This window comes from Biomphalaria glabrata, chromosome 6, assembly GCF_947242115.1.
Source record: "Biomphalaria glabrata chromosome 6, xgBioGlab47.1, whole genome shotgun sequence".
NCBI classification, from domain to species: Eukaryota; Metazoa; Mollusca; class Gastropoda; family Planorbidae; genus Biomphalaria; species Biomphalaria glabrata.
In genome coordinates this window covers 36968826-36987701 of record NC_074716.1, presented here as the reverse complement: position 1 = coordinate 36987701, position 18876 = coordinate 36968826, and the positions used below count along the sequence as shown (strand labels likewise).

Genomic DNA, 18876 nt, shown 5'->3' with positions numbered 1-18876 from the left:
GTGACTACTTATTCCACATGGCATGGACAGCCAGTATTTATTGGTGTATATTTTGTGACGGCTGAAGTCGCCAGTATTTTCTGTAATTTATCCTATATATAATAAACGTTAAGTCTGCTACCAGTGTGTTCATCAGTAATTATAAATGTTGTCATTGGAGACTTTAGTATATTAGTAATGTTGCGCACTTGCAAATCTAGTGTGTCTAATAAAGTACATCGTTAAGAGGAGTATTATAGTCGTACCAGAAGAGGTACCTACAACACACGGACACACCCACGCCGCTACGCCTACAGCCAAAACCAGGTAGCGACAAGCCCTAAATAAACTACCACAATATGCTGTATCATTACATCATAGAGAAGCATTACAGAAAGAAATAGATGAGCTACTTAAATTGGGAGTGATAGAACTATCTAATTCAGCATGTGCTGCACCAGTTGTGTTAGTTTAAAAAAATGTGGCAACATTAGACTGTGTGGGGATTATCAACAACTAAATAAAGTTACAGAATTTGACACATTCCCAATGCCGCAGGCAGAGGAAATGTTTACTAAATTTAAAAAAAATTAAAATTTTCACCACGTTGGACCTTTCTAGAGAATACTGGCAAGTACTTTTAAAGGAAAAGGCTAAACCATTATCTGCATTTAAGACACCGTTCGGCGTATATCACTGGAATGTGATGAGTTTCGGCTTAGTAAATGCCCCAGCCACTTTCAACAGGATGATGGCATAGATATTTGGCCACAGAATAGACACTATTTGCTATTTAGATGATATCTGCATCTTTAGTGAGTATTGACGCTTACTATAAGCTATCCCGACAAGACCAACGTCTAATCTCGTCCCGAGACATGACGTTAAACTGCGCTCCTCTTTCCTTAGCACTTTTGGAGCTCAAAAGTGCCCTACTTCTTTTCTATCATTGTGTCTGCCTCCTCTTTTCCTAAGTCTGCCTTCATTGATCATCACACTGTCTCCTTAACTTTAAATTCTCACTACGTCCTAGACCAGTCCGTTTGCCGTGGACTGCGACGGTTAAGGGGGGATAAAGAGATCCTGGTGTTTGAGTGGTGGCTATCTGAGGATAAACCACAACAACACAATACTTTGGCTCCAAGTTCCCCTAGACCTGAGACCCAGATGGCCCGCTCTGGGTCAACCGGCTGGTTATGCCGAGCTACCAGCATAGGTCGTCGACCTATGCTGGAGGGCGGTGGCTGGAGGGTCAATCAGGGAGCTGCTGTATCGGACACATGTCCGATGTAGCAGCTGACTGAGTATAGCACCTGTGTAGCCCTGGCGGGCTCATTCTGGACATCCGAATGGCCCGTCCCCTTGTTGGACTCGATGGCGGGTGGGGAGCACAGGTGCCGAATTAACAAAAATATATATGGACAAAAAAACACACACAAAACTACTTGCCCCAGACCTATGTCTGGGCAAGAAACGTCGAATTGATTATAAAAAAGAGGAGGTCCCAAAAAGCTGTGCCACCTGGCCATCATTTCTGGTGGTTAGGTGCACAGAGGAGGGAAAAAGCCTGACAAAGTTGAGCCCTTTTATTATCTATAAGGGACTCAAGTCAGTAGTGGGAGAGCCCAAGAGTGTGTCTAAGCTACACAAATCAATGGAACTCCTTGTAGAAGTAGACAGCAAGACACACTCTGATGGGGTTTTAAGATGCCGAAGACTCTGTGATCTCCAAGTGGAAGTCATGCCACACAAGAGTCTGAACACCAGCAGAGGTGTAATCAGCTCTAGAGACCTACTGGAATGTTCCGAGAAGGAAATAGTGGAGGGCATTGAAGGAGTCACCCATGCCCGGCGCATTACCAGGCGCAGGGAGGGTGAGGAGGTCAAAACCGCCACTATTATCCTCACATTCGGAACTAGGACACCGCCAGAGTATGTGATGGCAGGATACCTACGAGTTCCAGTGAGGCCCTACATACCTAACCCCATGAGGTGCTTCAAGTGCCAGGGTTAAGGACACGGCGCGGCAGTCTGCAAGAGGAACACTGTGTGTGCCAGATGTGCTGGAGAGGGTCATCAGGACAAGGGCTGCACAGCCCAGTTCAAATGCCCAAACTGTCAAGCTGGCCACTCAGCCTACTCCAAGGACTGCCCTGTGTGGAAACAGGAGGTTGCCGTGCAGGAGTACAAGGCAAGAAACGGATGTACCTTTAGCCAGGCGAAATCGGCTGTACTGGCCCTACCCAAGGGCCAATTCGGCTTGACAAAGACCTACGCCCAGGCTGTTGCTAAGATAGGAAGATCCATAGCCACACAGACGGACACATTGACCCCACCACCCCCTCCTCCTCCTCCAACTCAGAAGAAAACACCGCCAAAGAACACACCTCTGAAGAAACAAGAAAGCCCTGTTGTCATGCTAAAGAACAGGTTCTCAGTGCTCGTTGATGAGAGCATGGAGACTGAGCAGCATGTCAAAACCAATACTCCGGGAGAACCCGGAGACATCATGTCTGACACAGGTTCTCCTCAGAGAACCCAGCCAGACACCCCAACCTCTACCGAGTTAGAGGTTGACCAACTCCCTAAGGGGAGAAATCAAAGCGGAGAGGATGCCTGAGGTGAGAGAGGAGGAAATAACCTCCGCTCTAACCAGAGGGATCTCCCCTCTCAAGAGAGAAAGACTTCCCCCAAAAGGGGGTTGTCCTCCTCTCCATCCAAACCCAAGAATAAAAATACCAAGGTCACTGGAATAAAGGGAAACCCCTCCGGGGCCTCCCAAGGCCAAATAGCTCCAAGTAGGTCATCTAGAATAAGCCATGGATTCCAGAATTGTACAGTGGAATTGTAGAGGCCTCAAGGCCAATTACGAGGAAATGCCGCTACTGATGGACTCTGAGACTCCTGTAGCTGTCTGCTTACAGGAAACATTTCTGAAAGATTGCATCAGCTTCCGAAGCTACCGTGCTTACAGCAAGAATGTTGAGGATGCAGAGAGAGCATCAGGTGGAGTCTGTATCCTTGTGAAGGATAGCATCCCCCATGAGAGGGTAGAACTACAGACCACACTACAGGCCGTAGCAGCTAGGATAACCCTTCACAAGGTTATCACTTGCTGCAGCCTGTATCTACCACCAGGCGCTCCATTAAACCGAACAGATATGGAGGACATGGATGACCTATTGAAACAACCTCCCCGACCTTGATTTTAATGATATGACTGTATAGAATCTGGCCCTTGTTGTTTAGAGAGAGAGGGATCCTTAGGGGACTGCAGGCACGACATGGCCTAAATTGTGCCGATGTGCCTCAAATCAAAAAATCAAATCAAATCAAACCAACGTCTAATCTTTCGACTCAGGACCGGACACAACAGAATGCGACAACACATGTACCGGAAGCTCAAAATTGGAACCAGTGAAATCTGCCCATGTGGAGTATCACCAGAGAATGCCGACCATGTCCTCCAAAACTGCTCTCTTTACCAAGAGGCCCATATAAGACACTGGCTCCAAAACACCCCAATAGAAAGAAAACTATATGGAGAGCTCCCTGATTTGGAAACCACTGCGCAGTTCATCTCATATATTGGTTTAGTCATCTGAACGCTCTAACATATAACAATGAGAACAAAGAAGAAGTGAGTATTGGCACGAGCACTTAGAGTCTAAGAGAGATATTTGCTATTATCAAGGAAAACTATGACATTAAAAAACAAAAATAAAAATTGGCCTTAGTGAAATTCCTTTTTTTGGGATACAAGATAAAAAATGAATATATTACACCACTGGAAGAAACAGTTTTAAAAATAGTGGATATTATTGTACCAAAAACAAAAAAAAACAAAAACATTATAAGTCTTATAGGTCTTTGCAATTTTTATAGAAAATTCGTTCTAAATTTTGAGGAATTGATTAAACCTCTTACAAATCTTACAAAGAAAGGGAAATCTAATAATATAGTTTGGTCTGAACAATGTCAAAGATCGCTTGACAAGATCAAGGGTGTTTTTTCTAAACAACCAATATTGAAACTACCAGATATTACCAAAAGAATTTATTTTGGCAACAGATGCTTCATCCATAGCTATAGGGGGCTGTTTGATGCAAGAATATAATGGAATTACACACTCTGTTTTTATGTAAGCAGGAAACTAACCCTTGCAGAATTAAACTATGCAACTATTTAAAAAGAGGGATTGGCAATTGTTTGGTGCATAACAAAGCTAAGTTTTTATCTGATGGGGGGGGGGGGGGCTAAATTCCAATTGTGGACTGAACATGCCCTGTTGGCATTCATTAATTTAAATAAATGTGTTAATGGAATTGCTAGGTGGGCATTACAACCGATGGACTATAAATTTGAGGTCAGGACAATACCAGGGAAAGAAAATGTTGTAGCAGATACATTATCACGCTGTACTTAGATTGAGGAGAAATAGAAAAGTGAAGTGTATGATAATTACTTACATTCTGTTAAGAACAAAACTATTTTATTAATTGCACATTTAGGAGAAAAGTCTGGAACGGAGTGTAGATAATACTAGGTGGTTCGCGGAGAATGGGTTGGGTAAGAATAGAAGTTGGTTGTGAGTGTACACAACAATAATAATTGAATTATGAGTGGGGAGTGGTATTAATGAAATGTAATATATATTTATTTAGCAAATCATTGATAAAAATATGATTACTTATAGATGTTAACATAAGTTGTTTCAATTGCTCATAATAACAGTTATTATTGTGATGAATAGAAATGTTGTTTAAAGTTAGAATTATATTGGTATTAACTTAGTATTAACATGACATTGTGTATGATTTTGTTTGTTTATTACATTATGGTTCTCTATGTTACAGAGAATTTAGAATATTTTTTTAAAAGTTGGAATAGTCTGATAATATATTCAGTGATTTGTATTTTGGACGTTCGATGTACATCGAACTTTTTAACCAGGGGGGGGGGGGGTTTACGTGCGCATCGTAGTGTAAATGTGGAATTATTATTATTATTATTATTATTATTATTATTATTATTCGTGTTGAAAGGCGAGGAGAGCCAAGATGGAGGAATAAAATAATATAGTGTTTACAGTGGTGTTGGTGTATTGCTAAAGAGTCTCACTATATAATAAGACGTAACAATATATAAATATGAAATTTGCAAATTTATGGAAAAAAAAATGAATTTTTTATTTGCCAACAGTCTATATGATGTACTTTCTTTTCTAGATGGTGCAACCTTAAATGACTACATACTAGACTATCAGCCCCTTCATTTTGACCAAACACATTTGTTCGAACAGCATAAAAGAGTTAAGAGATCTATTGATTCATATTTAAGGCTAACATTGAAAGCTTATAACAGGTTTGTTGATTTATTCGTTAACTGTTATTATCTATAGATATATATTGCTATAACTTAGCAATTAACCTCAACGAAAGTGATATAAAACAGAACGTTTAATAATCAATTATAAACTACAACTAGAGCCAAACTTAGAATCACAGCTCAGGCCTTCTTGTTTACATCGCTAATCATCGGCCATCTTCCTTCCTCTGTTCTCTATCATGTCCTCTGGTACACAATGTCGCGCCAAATGACAGTGCGCAATGTAGAGTCATAACACTGCCCCCTCCTTAGTTATGTTCGTCCCGAACATGACCAGATTTTCGACAGGGCTGAAGAATTGTCAGTGAAGATGAAGTTCTGGCAAAAAAAATTATAGTCCCACTGGAGCCAGGCCATAAAACACAGTCATTTCCTGCTATCTCCAGAAGGTAGGCCTTTCTACACATGTCCATTAACCACATTATCAGTGTCCAGTTTCCGCTGAAATTGATTCATCTTTTACTCTGCTTTGTGAAGGCAGACGTACACACGTTTGTCAAGTACAGACCTGTTGATGGTTTTTCTGGTATTTGTATTGTTCATTCGAGGTGCCGCCCGTACAGTCCTTATTAAATTTCTGTCTGCAGTTAGTACTGGTAGCCAAACAGGAGTATTGGACGCAGACCCAACGTTGTCTGATTTGATCATGCCCATTGAAGCACTCATATCACGGACATCGAAAGCAATAGTTTCACTCTGCCTATAGGTCAATCCTCTAGTTTCTTCATCTAGCGTTTTCTTTTCGGGTCTGCGCTTATCGTTAAAAAGGTTGCCACTTTCTTTATCTTGAAAGCTAGACGCATCTGATTTGTCATTATGATCATCGACGGCGCTGCCACCACCAACACTTTCCTTGTAGCTACCCGTATAGCCACAACAATGATTGGTTGATGTTTCAATCTCCGCTCTTCTAGGATGTAGCTGGCCTTCCAGTTTGTTCCACTTCAGTTTGTCCCTTTTATGATACCTGTTTACTGAAAGATTAGACCATTTTGGTATGGTCGTATGTTCGATTCGCTTCACCAGAACGCCTTCCACACCATCATCAAGCAATGGGAACTCTATGTGTCCATATTGTACAGTTCCACTTCCAATGTTTAGAGATAAACCGAATTCCTGCATAAAATCCAGACCAAGGATGCAATCGTCGACAACACTAGCGATCAGAAAATCATGACTTAATGGTTGACTTCCTTTTTCAAAATTAAGCCGTACCTGTCCTAATATAGGTAACAGTTCGCCACCTGCCGTTTTAAGAGTGTAGCCATTCACTGGTATTATTTCCCGATCACCAATCAGACTGGGTCCAACTATCGACAGCGTAGCCCCTGTGTCCAAGAGGAACCTATAAGAACCAGCGCCAATCTTTCCCTGCACTCTCAAGGTTCTGCTTTGCTCTAACACTCTGAAAGGAGAGGATATTCTCGGAGTTTCGATTTTCTGGGTTGCCAGTCCTTGCTCCCTAAGCCCGTAGAATCGTAGCGGTTGACGTTCCGATGCACAGCCTTGGCCTTGGAACAACATGTTACAATTCCTCCGTAAATGACCTGGAGTGTTACAATTCCAACAACGAAAAGTCTTTCTACTACGCCTTGAGGTCTGATAATGTTCCCGTTCATTTAAAGCCTTTTCCACCATTCTTCGAATCAGCCGCGGCAGATCCTCCTCTTCCGCCACATTTAACGTCCGACAATAGTGTATGCTCCTCGCTGAAACTTCGGCCGCCTCGTAGGACAGGGCATAGATGAGGGCTTCGTTGATGTTCCGTTTTCCGCTTATTCGGATGGCTTTCTTAAGTCCCGAATCTCGCACTCCATCTATGAAAGCATCTGTGACCAGAACATCCAGAAGTTCCTGTGTTGCCGATGGGTAGGCAAGACGGGCGAGACGTTCTACGTCTGCTGCTAATTCCTGTAATGTCTCTCCGTTTTTCTGTTGTCGATTCTTTAATTGCATCCTGAAAACTTCCTGCAGGTGTTCATTGCCGTATCGTAGTTCCATTGTTTTGACCATGGCATCGTAGTCTGTTCGATCCGTCATAGTCTGTAACAATTCGGCTGCCTTGCCTCTGAGTGCCAACATAAGACGAGTTGCTTTCTCTGCCTGGGTATCCCATCTGTTGATTTGCGCCGCCGCCTCGAATTGTAATCGATACACCGACCAAGACACAGAGCCGTCAAACACCGGTGGTTTAATCTTCCCCGTCATTTCAGTCACAGTGGCACCCGCATCTTGTTTCTTTTGCAGCTCCGCCTTCATTTCATTTCGTAATTGTTGAATTTTAGAATCAACATCTCCCACCATTTGGGAACTTAATTCAGCGACCTCATTTCTTAATTGTTGTTTGAAACTGTCTATGTCATTTTTCAATTCGGTCACAAAGGATGCTATTGAGCTCAGTTTATTACCTAATTCGTCTTTGAGTTCATCCTTTACTGATTTCAGGTCTTCCTTCATTTGTTCTTGCATCGATTGAAAATGCTCCCTCATATCCGGTTCTTTTTCAAACAAATAGGTGTCCGGATCCTGCTCTTCATCTATGATGCTTTGCCTAATACGTTCTATGAGTGCCTTCTTGTTGCCGCTTACGTTCAGCTCCCTCCCTCTCAGTTCCTGTCTAAGTTCCTGTAATGACAGTTGACTAAGTGTTTTCTTAGACGCCATCCCGTATCAAAACGTTGATCAACTAAAACCAAAACTTATGTTGATCTACCCGAAAATGGAATCGTTCAATGTCTTATACCTAGATCTAGACCTTCTTCTCCACTTTCGTTGAGGATCCCACTTCTGACACCAATTGCTATAACTTAGCAATTAACCTCAACGAAAGTGATATAAAACAGAACGTTTAATAATCAATTATAAACTACAACTAAAGCCAAACTTAGAATCACAGCTCAGGCCTTCTTGTTTACATCGCTAATCATCGGCCATCTTCCTTCCTCTGTTCTCTATCATGTCCTCTGGTACACAATGTCGCGTAGAGTCATAACAATATTGTTATAACCTTGTTATGCACACCGCCATCCAAGCTAGTGCAGAAGGTGCTCATTATTAGAGACTAGACTGAGAAGGATGTTGACTTTAGAAATAAGATAACGAAGTTCCGCCCAAGTCTAGAGCTGATGAAGAGACTGTGGTAAACGTTGTTCTATGTATTTGTGATGTGAAAAAAAACACATGTATATCGTTAAGTTGCCTCCCCTAAGTTATAACAATATGTATGTGTGCCTGTGTGTTTACAGGAAAAGTATTAGGATGTTTGGCGTTTTCAGGCAAAGTAGGAAATGACTTCACGATTTCCTCTTTAGTCTAGGCATAATATCATTATTGTATCAATTATTATTGTATCATCTCTGATAATGTCTATACCTACACCAGTCATTGTTGAAAATATCTAATTTTTATCTAGAAAAATATTTATCAATAAAATATAGATAAAAGAAATTAAAGGAAATCGTTTACAATAACATTGAGCTGATAATATGAGACCTGTTCAAATCTACAGATAAACAAAAATATTCTGCAGTTCTTAAATTATCCAGGATTGACTCTTACTTTATTTAGCATAACTTTGATAAATTCATCGCATATTGTTTAAAAAAGATAAAATATGACACCAGATCCTCTATTCCCAAATTTTGTATTCTTGCTAGAAAAGAAGTAATACTAGCAAATTAACACTGAGAAGAACCAATTAAATCCTTATCCCCTCTTAAAGGTAAATCGCGCTTTGCCATAAGTAAAACATATACTCCTTGATTGCCCCAGATACCTGGATATTAGAGGGAAATATTTTAGACAACCTCAAAACACTGTTTGATGCATTGATCCTGGAAAGTTTACTGGGCTTTATCCGGGAGGTGGGAGATCGGACAAAGTATAAATATATATTTCTTTACAACAGATTTTTATTAGATTACTAACATTTGTAAGTTGACCTTATTTTTGATACCTCAATTGTATAATTCTTAACACTTGACCTAGATAGAGGAAGTAATTATTGTGTGATTATGGGCACATCATGGCCTAAATTATGCAGATGTGCCAAAAACCCAAAATATCAAGTATCGGGTATTTCCTCATGTAGGTACTTTTCATCGAAGAGTTTCATAAATTAATGTTCAGGAACATTTTGCAAACCGTCTTATTATCATTAGAATACAATAAAGTCTAGTAGACTTATACATTCACTTAATCAGGATGTTGTCTTGTGGTCTGGGAGAGGAGTGTTAGCTCATTAGTTATTAAGAGCAAAATAATCGCTCTAAATATATTGTATAAAGAAGTTGTTGTCTTTAAAAAAAATATTTTTTATGTTTTTCTTGTTAGAAATATGTTAAATTAATTATTCCCATCAATTTTTTTTTTCATGATAGCTTTTTTGCTCATGAAGTTGTTGAATGTATTAAGAAATATATGACTTATTTAATTGATGTGTCCTATACTATGATTTATTAAAAAAATTATGGATATTGTCAAATTTTTTAATGAGAAAATCTCAAGGAAAATGTTAGAATAGCATTTCTCAAAGATGCTAACATGGTGCGTGATTTCTCGTGTAACAATTAGATCTTAACTTCATGTGTTTTTTTTTAAATACATTGTAATGATTAAGTCTCTTCATATTTGCCTATTTTAATTTTTTTATTTTTTTAGAACTTTTAAAGTTGAACTGCAACCATCAAAATCAATATTTGCTGACAACCATGAACTTGTTTATGGCAGTGAGCCAGCAACAATTGTGGATACATCTTTTATTTATGATGGAAATTTAGAAGGTACTTTTATTTTTATTCAAAATGAAATTTAAACAAAATATACATTTCTAGACTTTATTGAGATTTCTGGGAAGACCCACATACCTGATTATTATTTCAAAATTGTTGATACCGGTATTCTCTTTTTTCCTCATAGCTCCCCCCATCCACCTGTTAACCTAACTTGGGAAGCTGAGAATCGCTATTGAATGGCATTAACCAATTTATGCTAAGTGTTCCATTATTGGAACACTAGCCAATTGGGAGATATATATATCTTACTGATCAAGGCCACTCCAAGGCTGTGATTTTTTTTTTACACATATATGCTTTCTTGCAATACACTTAATGATGTTGCGCACAGAGTTAGTCACAGCATTGCAGAGATTGGTGTGCTCCAGCCTGCTCTAAAAGTACGGTAAATTTTATTTGCAATTTTTTAAAACCTATCTGAAGGAAAAGAAATATTTCTTCTTCTTTGTTGTTCTCATTTTTATGTTAAAGTTTTCAGATGACTAGACCAATATGTGAGATGAACTGTGCAGTGGTTTCCAAATCAGAGAGCTCTCCATATAGATTTCATTTTATTGGGGTGTTTTGGGGCCAGTGTCTTGTTCGGGTCTCTTGTTAAAAGTGCAGTTCTGAAAGACATGGTCAGCATTCTCTGGTGAAACTCCAGATGGGCAGATTTAACTGGTTCCAATTTTGAGCTTCTGGTACATATGTTGTCTCATTCTGTTGTGTCCGGTCCTGAGTTGAAAGATTAGACGTTGGTCTTGTCGGAATAGCTTATAGTAGACATCATCTTTCTTGTGATTCGGATGAGAGCTTGTCCATTTCTAATTTATTTTTTAATTCACTATTAGATTCTTCATTTCTTCTGGATAGAGTGCAATGTTTAATTGTGTGTTTCTTCTCCCACACTTGGCCTTCTCATTTCCTTCTAGTTCTATATGTTCTGGTATCATTTGAATGACAGTTTTATCGCTGTTCTTGTTGTTGAGTTTGATAAGTGCTGTCCTGAGTCATTTTATAAAGGAGGAATCAAGAGTTTTCCAATCTCTGGAGGATTGTTTTGTTGAATATAACTTTCCTGAACTATGTCATGCACTAAAATTTTTTTCTATTTGCAGCCCTGGTAAAGGGAAAAGCTGCTTATAGGCTTGTGTAAAATGTCTGTCTGCACACTCTTAAAAACTAGAAGACAAATGAAAAACCTTATTTCACCATGCGCTGTGGCTTGCAAAATTTAGGTGCAAGGGCTTTTTTTTTGTTTTCATAAAGGAAACCGTTTTGTTTTTCAAATCTTTTCATAAAAATACACCATTTCGAAAACAATATATAAATGTAAGGAAGATTATGCAGTTCCTCTACTGAGTTAGAGGTTGACCAACTCCCTAAGGGGAGAAATGAAATATAAGATACCCAAAGTGAGGAAGGAGGAAATAGCCTCTGCTCTAACCAGAGGAATCTTTTCTCTCCAGAGAGAAAGACTTCCCCCAAAAGGGAGTGTCCTCCTCTCCACCCAAACCTAAGTCTAAAAATACTAAGGTCACTGGAATAAAGGGAAACCCCTCCGAGGGCCTCCCAAGGCCTAATAGCTCCAAGTGGGTCATTTAGAATAAGCCATAGATTCCAGAATTGAGCAGTGGAACTATAGATGCCTCAAGACCAATTATGAAGAAATGCAGCTACTGATGGACTCTGAGACTCCTTTAGCTGTCTGCTTTCAGGAAACATTTCTGAAAGATATTATCAGTTTCCGAAGCTAGAGTGCTTACAGCAGGAATATTGAAGATGCGGAGAGAGCATCAGGTGAAGTCTGTATCTTCGTGAAGGACATCGTCCCTCATGAGAAGGTAGAGCTACAGACCACACTACAAGCCTTAGCAGCTAGGATAACCCTTCACAAGGTTATCACTTGCTGCAGCCTGTATCTACCTCCAGGCGCTCCATTGAATCCAACAGACATGGAGAACCTCATAAAACAACTCCCTTGGCTATACATAATTCTTGGGGATTTCAATGCCCATAACACTATGTGGGGATCCAACAACACTGACACAAGAGGTCGTATACTGTAGGATATCTTCCTCCAACATGATTTATGCATACCGGTACTTAATGATGCATCACCGACCTACTTTCACCCAGGAGCTGGATCTCTCACATGCATTGACCTCATCGTATGGTCCCCGGACTCCTGGACGACTTTAAATGGTCAGTAAGCAATGATCTACGGGAAGTGATCACTTCCCTATCATCTTTACTAACAATCTCCCCATCATTGGGACGACCTCAGCGGTGGAAGCTGAATAAAGCCGATAGGGAAGAATTCCCAAAAAGATGCTCCGAGGATATCACATAAAATAGACTTAAAGAACAGAACCCAGCTGATATCTTTGCTAGCAAACTACTTGATATTGCCCGGAAAGTTGTCCCTTAACCTCCGCTAACCCAAAACGGCTTAGGAAACCTTGGTTTGATACAGCTTGCAAAAGTGTTATTGGCGATAGGAAAAAACGTCTGGCTGGATTTATAAAGAATCCTTCGCAGGAAAATCTAAAGCTATCCAGGATAGCTAGAGCTAAGGATAGACAAACTATACTATATGGTCTGCCAAAAGGAATTCTTGGGAGAATTTTGTTAGCAGTCTGGATTCCAAAACTTCTGCTAGAGCAGTTTGGGAGGCAGTAAGGCGGATCAAAGGGAAAGAATCAAATGCAATAGGGCATTTGAGAAACCAAGGACGAACTGTTACATCCCCCAGAGATATAGCTGACTGCCTTGCATCCTCAATAGCAGATAAATCATCCACTGCACACTACACGCCAGAATTCTAAAAAGTCAAAATCAGGGAAGAAAGACACCCCATTGACTTCAGATCTGAGAACAATGAAGATTATAACAAACCGTTCTCGTTTGAAGAACTGAGGGACTCGCTGGACAAATCACATGACACAGCGCCAGGAGAAGATAAAATTCATTACCAGTTCCTCAAGCACCTTCCCGAACCCCTTATTGGCAGTCCTGCTAGGGGTCTATAACTGTGTGACAAACAGGCGCTTTCCTAAACAGCTGGAGGAGAGCCACAGTTATACCGATACCTAAACCGGGAAGACATGGGTCTGACCCAGCTAACTATCGCCCAATAGCACTAACAAGCTGCATCTGCAAAACAATGGAAAGGATGATAAACAATACCTCGAGAGAAATAATATAATCTCCATCTATCAGTGCGGCAGGGGCGGACAACAATTGACCACCTGTTAAGGCTGAAAGTTTTTATCAGAAATGCATTTTTTAGACGAGAACATCTAGGTAGCTGTATTTTTCGATATAGAAAAGGCCTAAGACAACATGGAAACACGGCATTCTACGTGACCTGGAGCTTATGGGGCTTAAGGGACACCTTCTCTGCTTTGTGTTGGAATTTCTAAAGGACCGGAAATTTCAGGTTCGAGTAGGCAGCTGGTTGACGCCTAGAAAACATCATAATAAAAGCATAAAAAATTACACTCACAACACTACCACGACTGCTGTCAATCAAAACAAGAACGGAGCGGTACAAAAACTCGTTCGTACCTCACTCGGTCAGACTCTATCACCGCCACTCATTGATCAGGGAACATGAAAAGCACCAAGATACCTGTGTGTAGTCGCTGAATGAACTCCTTATGTTGTGTCTGTTGTATTTATGTGTATTTTTGTTGTTGTGTTGTCTTTATATGAGAAAAGAGTCCTTGTAATCACAACAAATTTCCGTAAGGATCAATAAAGCAGTCTTAGTCTTCTGACACTTATGTCCAGGAAATGGGTGTACCCCAGGGCAGCATTCTCTCAGTAACCCTGTTTAAGATAAAAATAAACAGTATTATGAAGGCTCTGTCCCCTGGCATAGAGTGCTCTCTGTATCTTGATGATTTTGTCATTTTTACACATGGCAAAAACATGAATTCTTTAGAAAGAAAATTATGTTTTAATAAAATTCAAAATTGGGCAAACGACAATGGTTTTAAATTTTCGGACTCCAAAACAGTTAGCATGCGTTTTTGTAATTTAAGGGGAATCCACCCAGATCCTGAACAATTTTTACACAAAAAGAAGATCCCTCTTGTGAAAACTACAAAATGTTTAGGCCTCACCCTAGATTCCAAATTTAATTTTCTCCCCCACATTAAAGAACTTAAGAAGAAATGCCAAAAGTCATTAAACATACTTAGAGTACTCAGCCATACGGACTGGGGAGCTGACAGAAACACCTTGCTGCTGCTATATCGGAGTCTAATCCGATCCAAGCTAGACTACGGATCCATAATATATGAAGCAGCAGAGTCTAATAAAAAAAATACTGGAGCCCATACAAAATGCTGCCCTGCGTCTCTGTCTCGGCGCGTTTCGTACATCACCAATCCCAAGTCTCCACGTGGAGGCTGGAGAACTCCCCATGGACATAAGAATGAAAAAGCTTGCAATGCAGTATATAGTCCAGCTAAAATCCAACCCCACGAACCCTGCTTTCGACTCGATATTTAACCCTACAGATGTAGAATTATACAATCGAAGGCCGTTGGGCCTTCAAATGAGAGAATCCATCCAAAATTTAACCCCACCCATCGACCAAATCTCTAAAATAGAAATCCCACAGAACCCTCCTTGGTTAATGAATAAACCCAAATTAAATTTATCCCTCCTTAATTTCAAAAAAGAAAATACAGACCCAAGTATGCTACATGTCCACTTTAGGGAACTGCAGCGCTACGGAGTTTGTGGCACCATCTACACAGACGGATCCAAAATGGATGGAAAGGTCGCGTGTGCCTGCTCCTTTCGGAACAAAGGTCGTGTGTGCCTGCTCCTTTCGGAACTAAATCTTCCGTAGACTCCCTGATGGCTGCTCCATCTTTACGGCCGAATTACATGCAAAATCGCATTGCAGTAATGGTCATCAAAGCATCAGAAAGGAGAAAATTTATCATATGCTCCGACTCCAAATCTGCATTGCAAGCTTTGGGACGGATAAAGACTGACATTCCATTGGTACATAAGAGCATAAAACTTTTGGACCAAATAACAGCTGACCATAGGATGTCACCATCATCTGGATCCCCTCCCATGTTGGCATAGAGGGAAACGAAACCGCAGAATGAGAAGCAAAGAGAGCCCTAAATCAAGCGGTGTCAGGAACCCAAATTCCTTGCTTCGACCTGAGGCAAAGTATTGCCTCTGTCATTTATCGAGAGTGGCAGGATGGGTGGGAGGCTGAGACCCACAACAAACTCAGACAGATTGTGGCGGATGTCAGGTGGCGGCCCTCATCTAAGGGTCTGACAAGGCGTGGTAGCATGACCATGTCCAGACTTTGGATTGGCCACACCTACATTACGCACTCCTTTGTGCTGAAGAGAGAGGAGCCCCCACTTTGTGAGTACTGTGATTCTCGTCTCACTGTGGAACATATCCTCAATGATTGCCCCAATACCAGGATATAAGGGGAAATTTTTTAGAGCGCACAACTAAAAACACTATTCGATAGTGTTGAACCTGGGAAGGTACTGTGCTTTGTCCGGGAGGTGGGGTTGTCTAAGAAGAATTGATTTGTGAAATTGTGAATATATATTTACAAAAGATTTTTACTAAATTTTGAAATTTTTTACTAACTTTACTATTTTAACTGTGAATAGACCTTGCTTTTAATGATTTAACTGTATGGAATTTTGCTCTAGTGATATGAAGGGAGAGAAATCCTTGAAGGATTACGGGCCTAAATTGTGCCGATGTACCAAAAACTCAAACCCTATCGTTCCTAGGACGCGTAATGTGACCTGTGTTAGTGGCAAGATAGAGAACCCTTTTGGAACGTTAAGACATAGGCGGCAACAGTGAACGGTGTATGTTAGTGGAAGGCAGTGGCGGAGACAGAGAACCATGCAGGCCAGAGCAGCTAAATGAATACATAGACAACATACGACATTTATGTTAATTCTGATCGTCTAACTGTCTAACCCTAAGGTCTTGTTAAAAAAAATATCTTGTAGATAAACATCTATCATTTCTTCACCTTTATTCTTTGTTGAGTGTTTACCCTAGATTCGTGACAATATTATTAAATGTTTTGGACACTTTTGGGTTTACTTATAGATTACAAATGTTGCTTCAAAAAAGAACATAATTGCGTCAAAAATAAATGGGAGTGCCATCAAATGTACACGCCGACCAGCAAAATGATCCGCCAAGTTCAACCTTGAATAAACAAAGCAGTGTTGAAGCCCATGCTGCTCGTACACATTAAAAAATATGGTCTAACGTTTTGCGAATGATAATAAGTACAGTTTGTATATTGTAAAGATTTTGATTTTCTTGTTGAATTCCAAACAAAATTGTCCAAAAAAAAAATGTTCGGGCATCTGTTTCTTGCTGCTGTCACTTTTTTTTTTAGTTTTCTTAATTTTTAAAAAATAATTTTTCTCTGGTCACGACCAGACCGGCCCACCGGGCATTTGCCCGAATGCCCATATAGTCAGTCCACCCCTGCTCTAAATCTAGATCTATGAGTGACAAAATAAAAAAAAAACATGTAAAGGGTGGATTAAGTAGCAAATAGTGATGTTCTCTTTTCGAACTGTTCCGCTGGAAGAGCAAAGCTTCAATAAATTATTTATTAGCAATTCTATCATTTACAATTAAAAATTTTGTTGTGTGGTTGTCTTATTATATTGTTATAAACTTGGTGGTGGCACAGATGGGGGTAGTGGTGTGAGTGTAGTCAGTCGACGCAATTCGCCCCAGGCTAGCGCTAGACGAGCGGTCAACCGTGACGAGTTACGACTGTCAGCCGAGACGAGTGTCAACACAGCGGTTCAAGAAGGATCGACGGCGGTCCGGGAAGGATCGACATCGTGAACAGAGCTCAGGAGCGTCACGAGAGTTGTAGTCATCTGACCGCCTGGAAACGTCGAGCGGCGTTCTGTCCGGTTCGAGAAGGCCAGTAGGGAGGTGAAGAGCGGAGGTGTCGCAGTCAAGACGGTCGAGAAAAGGGGCTCAATACAGCAAGGTTCAGAAAGGAGGTTCACGACAAGAGTTCAGAACACGGTCGACTACAGCACAGTTCAACGGTGTGGTTCTGTATAGAGCATTACGACGGTTCCGTGCGGAGTACTATCAAGTACAGTTGAGACGAACGGCGTCTTGATCTTGGTCTGTGATCGAGTCCGACACAACGAGCCTAGTGTGTGAAGTCAGTCCTGAACTGTTGAACGCAGTGCAAGCCCGGAACGAGACGGAGAGGCCAGTGCAAGAGTTGATACGGCGGAACGGTGTTATCGGAGAGATATTTGTACAGTGTACGTGTTGCCAATTGTACAGTATTGGCTGTTATTTATTCAACTATTAAAGTGTTACGTTACTTTGGAGCCCTGAGTTGTCAAGTTCTTTAAGTTGGTGGTGTATGGTGCTGTTTGCAGAGAGCCTGGATAGTGAGATTCGTAACAATATACTTTGTTTAAAACTATACATTACTTTCCTTTCATCTGAGGGATGCAAAAGAAAAAAAAAAAAGGGGAGGTAGGGGGAGCTAACAGTTTGTGGTTGGGAATGGGGATTTCTATCGGAGGATTAAAAATTAATGATGTTATTGTAATGCTATCTGTTATACAGAATATACAAGGGCCAAAAAGTGTGTTGTTGGTATAGATTTGTTTAATTAAAAGTGGAGTGTGTATTGTATGTTTTTTTTTGGGGGGCGGGGGGGGGGGGGGGGTTAAAATGCAAGCAGACAAGAAAGCTGCAACTGATGGGACTAAGAAGTGTTTGTATATACTCTGTAATAAATAGAGTTTCAACTGTTGCACGGCTATCTGCAGTTATCTGCTCATTTAGATATATTTGTAATATATTAACTTTATTTATTAAAAATATGGTAGACATTTTAAAGTAGATTAGAGGTGATATTGAAGAAGAATATTTTAGAAAAGTGGACGTGACATATGAATTGTCCCTGCTGCTTCAAATCCATTTGAGTTCAAATACATTTCACTATTAATACTATTATTATCTGCTGCCTTTCAGAGTAAAATAGTACAATTTAGTGAACAAAAAACTCTAATAGATAGAATAAACTATTAACAGGGCCACTCCTACAGATTACAGGGCCCTATGCATAACGGATTGCGGGGACCCAGTCTGGGAGGGATAAGGATAATAAGTGAAAATTAAGATTTTGTATTAGAAACTAAATTCGTCTTTGCATTTTATTCATTCTTTAAAATTAACTTAATGAGTAGTTTACAGTAGATTGTTGTTTTCTAAAAAAAGCTGATAAACATTCAAATCTGTCTTTTAGACTTACTATCGACTAGCAAAATATCACTTGATTTTTTTAAGACATCGAGATAGATTTAGATCTATATTTGTATGCCAGTGACTATTAAAGTAAATAAAGTATTTGAACTTCTTATATTGGTTAAAATTCACCTCATTATAAAATTTTTATTAAATGAAAGCTGACAATGCCATTATTTTTTATCGCGAGTTGGATTGGCCATATTGAATGACACCCCGAAATTACAATTTTGTCTGTTTTTAACTAGATTTGATGAGTTTTCAGAAGATTTTAATAATTTCAGGAGATTTTAATGACTTTTTTGTATTTTTTGCAATTTCAGGAGAATTCCAGGAACACTTCAATTATAGGCCTAAGTGAAAATGTTTTAATTTAGTAGACATAATTTACAACTAGAATTCGCGCAGG

General features: G+C 40.1%; 1 protein-coding gene across 12 annotated transcripts in view; it reads left to right on the top strand.

Moving 5' to 3' along the window:
- LOC106059943 (disintegrin and metalloproteinase domain-containing protein 10-like) overlaps positions 1–18876 on the top strand; it is a 149841-nt gene that overhangs the window by 46193 nt on the left and 84772 nt on the right. For all 12 annotated transcript variants that reach the window (XM_056033727.1, XM_056033733.1, XM_056033731.1 and 9 more), the window contains 2 exons: positions 5208–5343; positions 10027–10148. In XM_056033727.1, coding sequence (XP_055889702.1) covers positions 5208–5343; positions 10027–10148 — 258 coding nt within the window. The remainder of the gene's footprint in view (positions 1–5207; positions 5344–10026; positions 10149–18876) is intronic.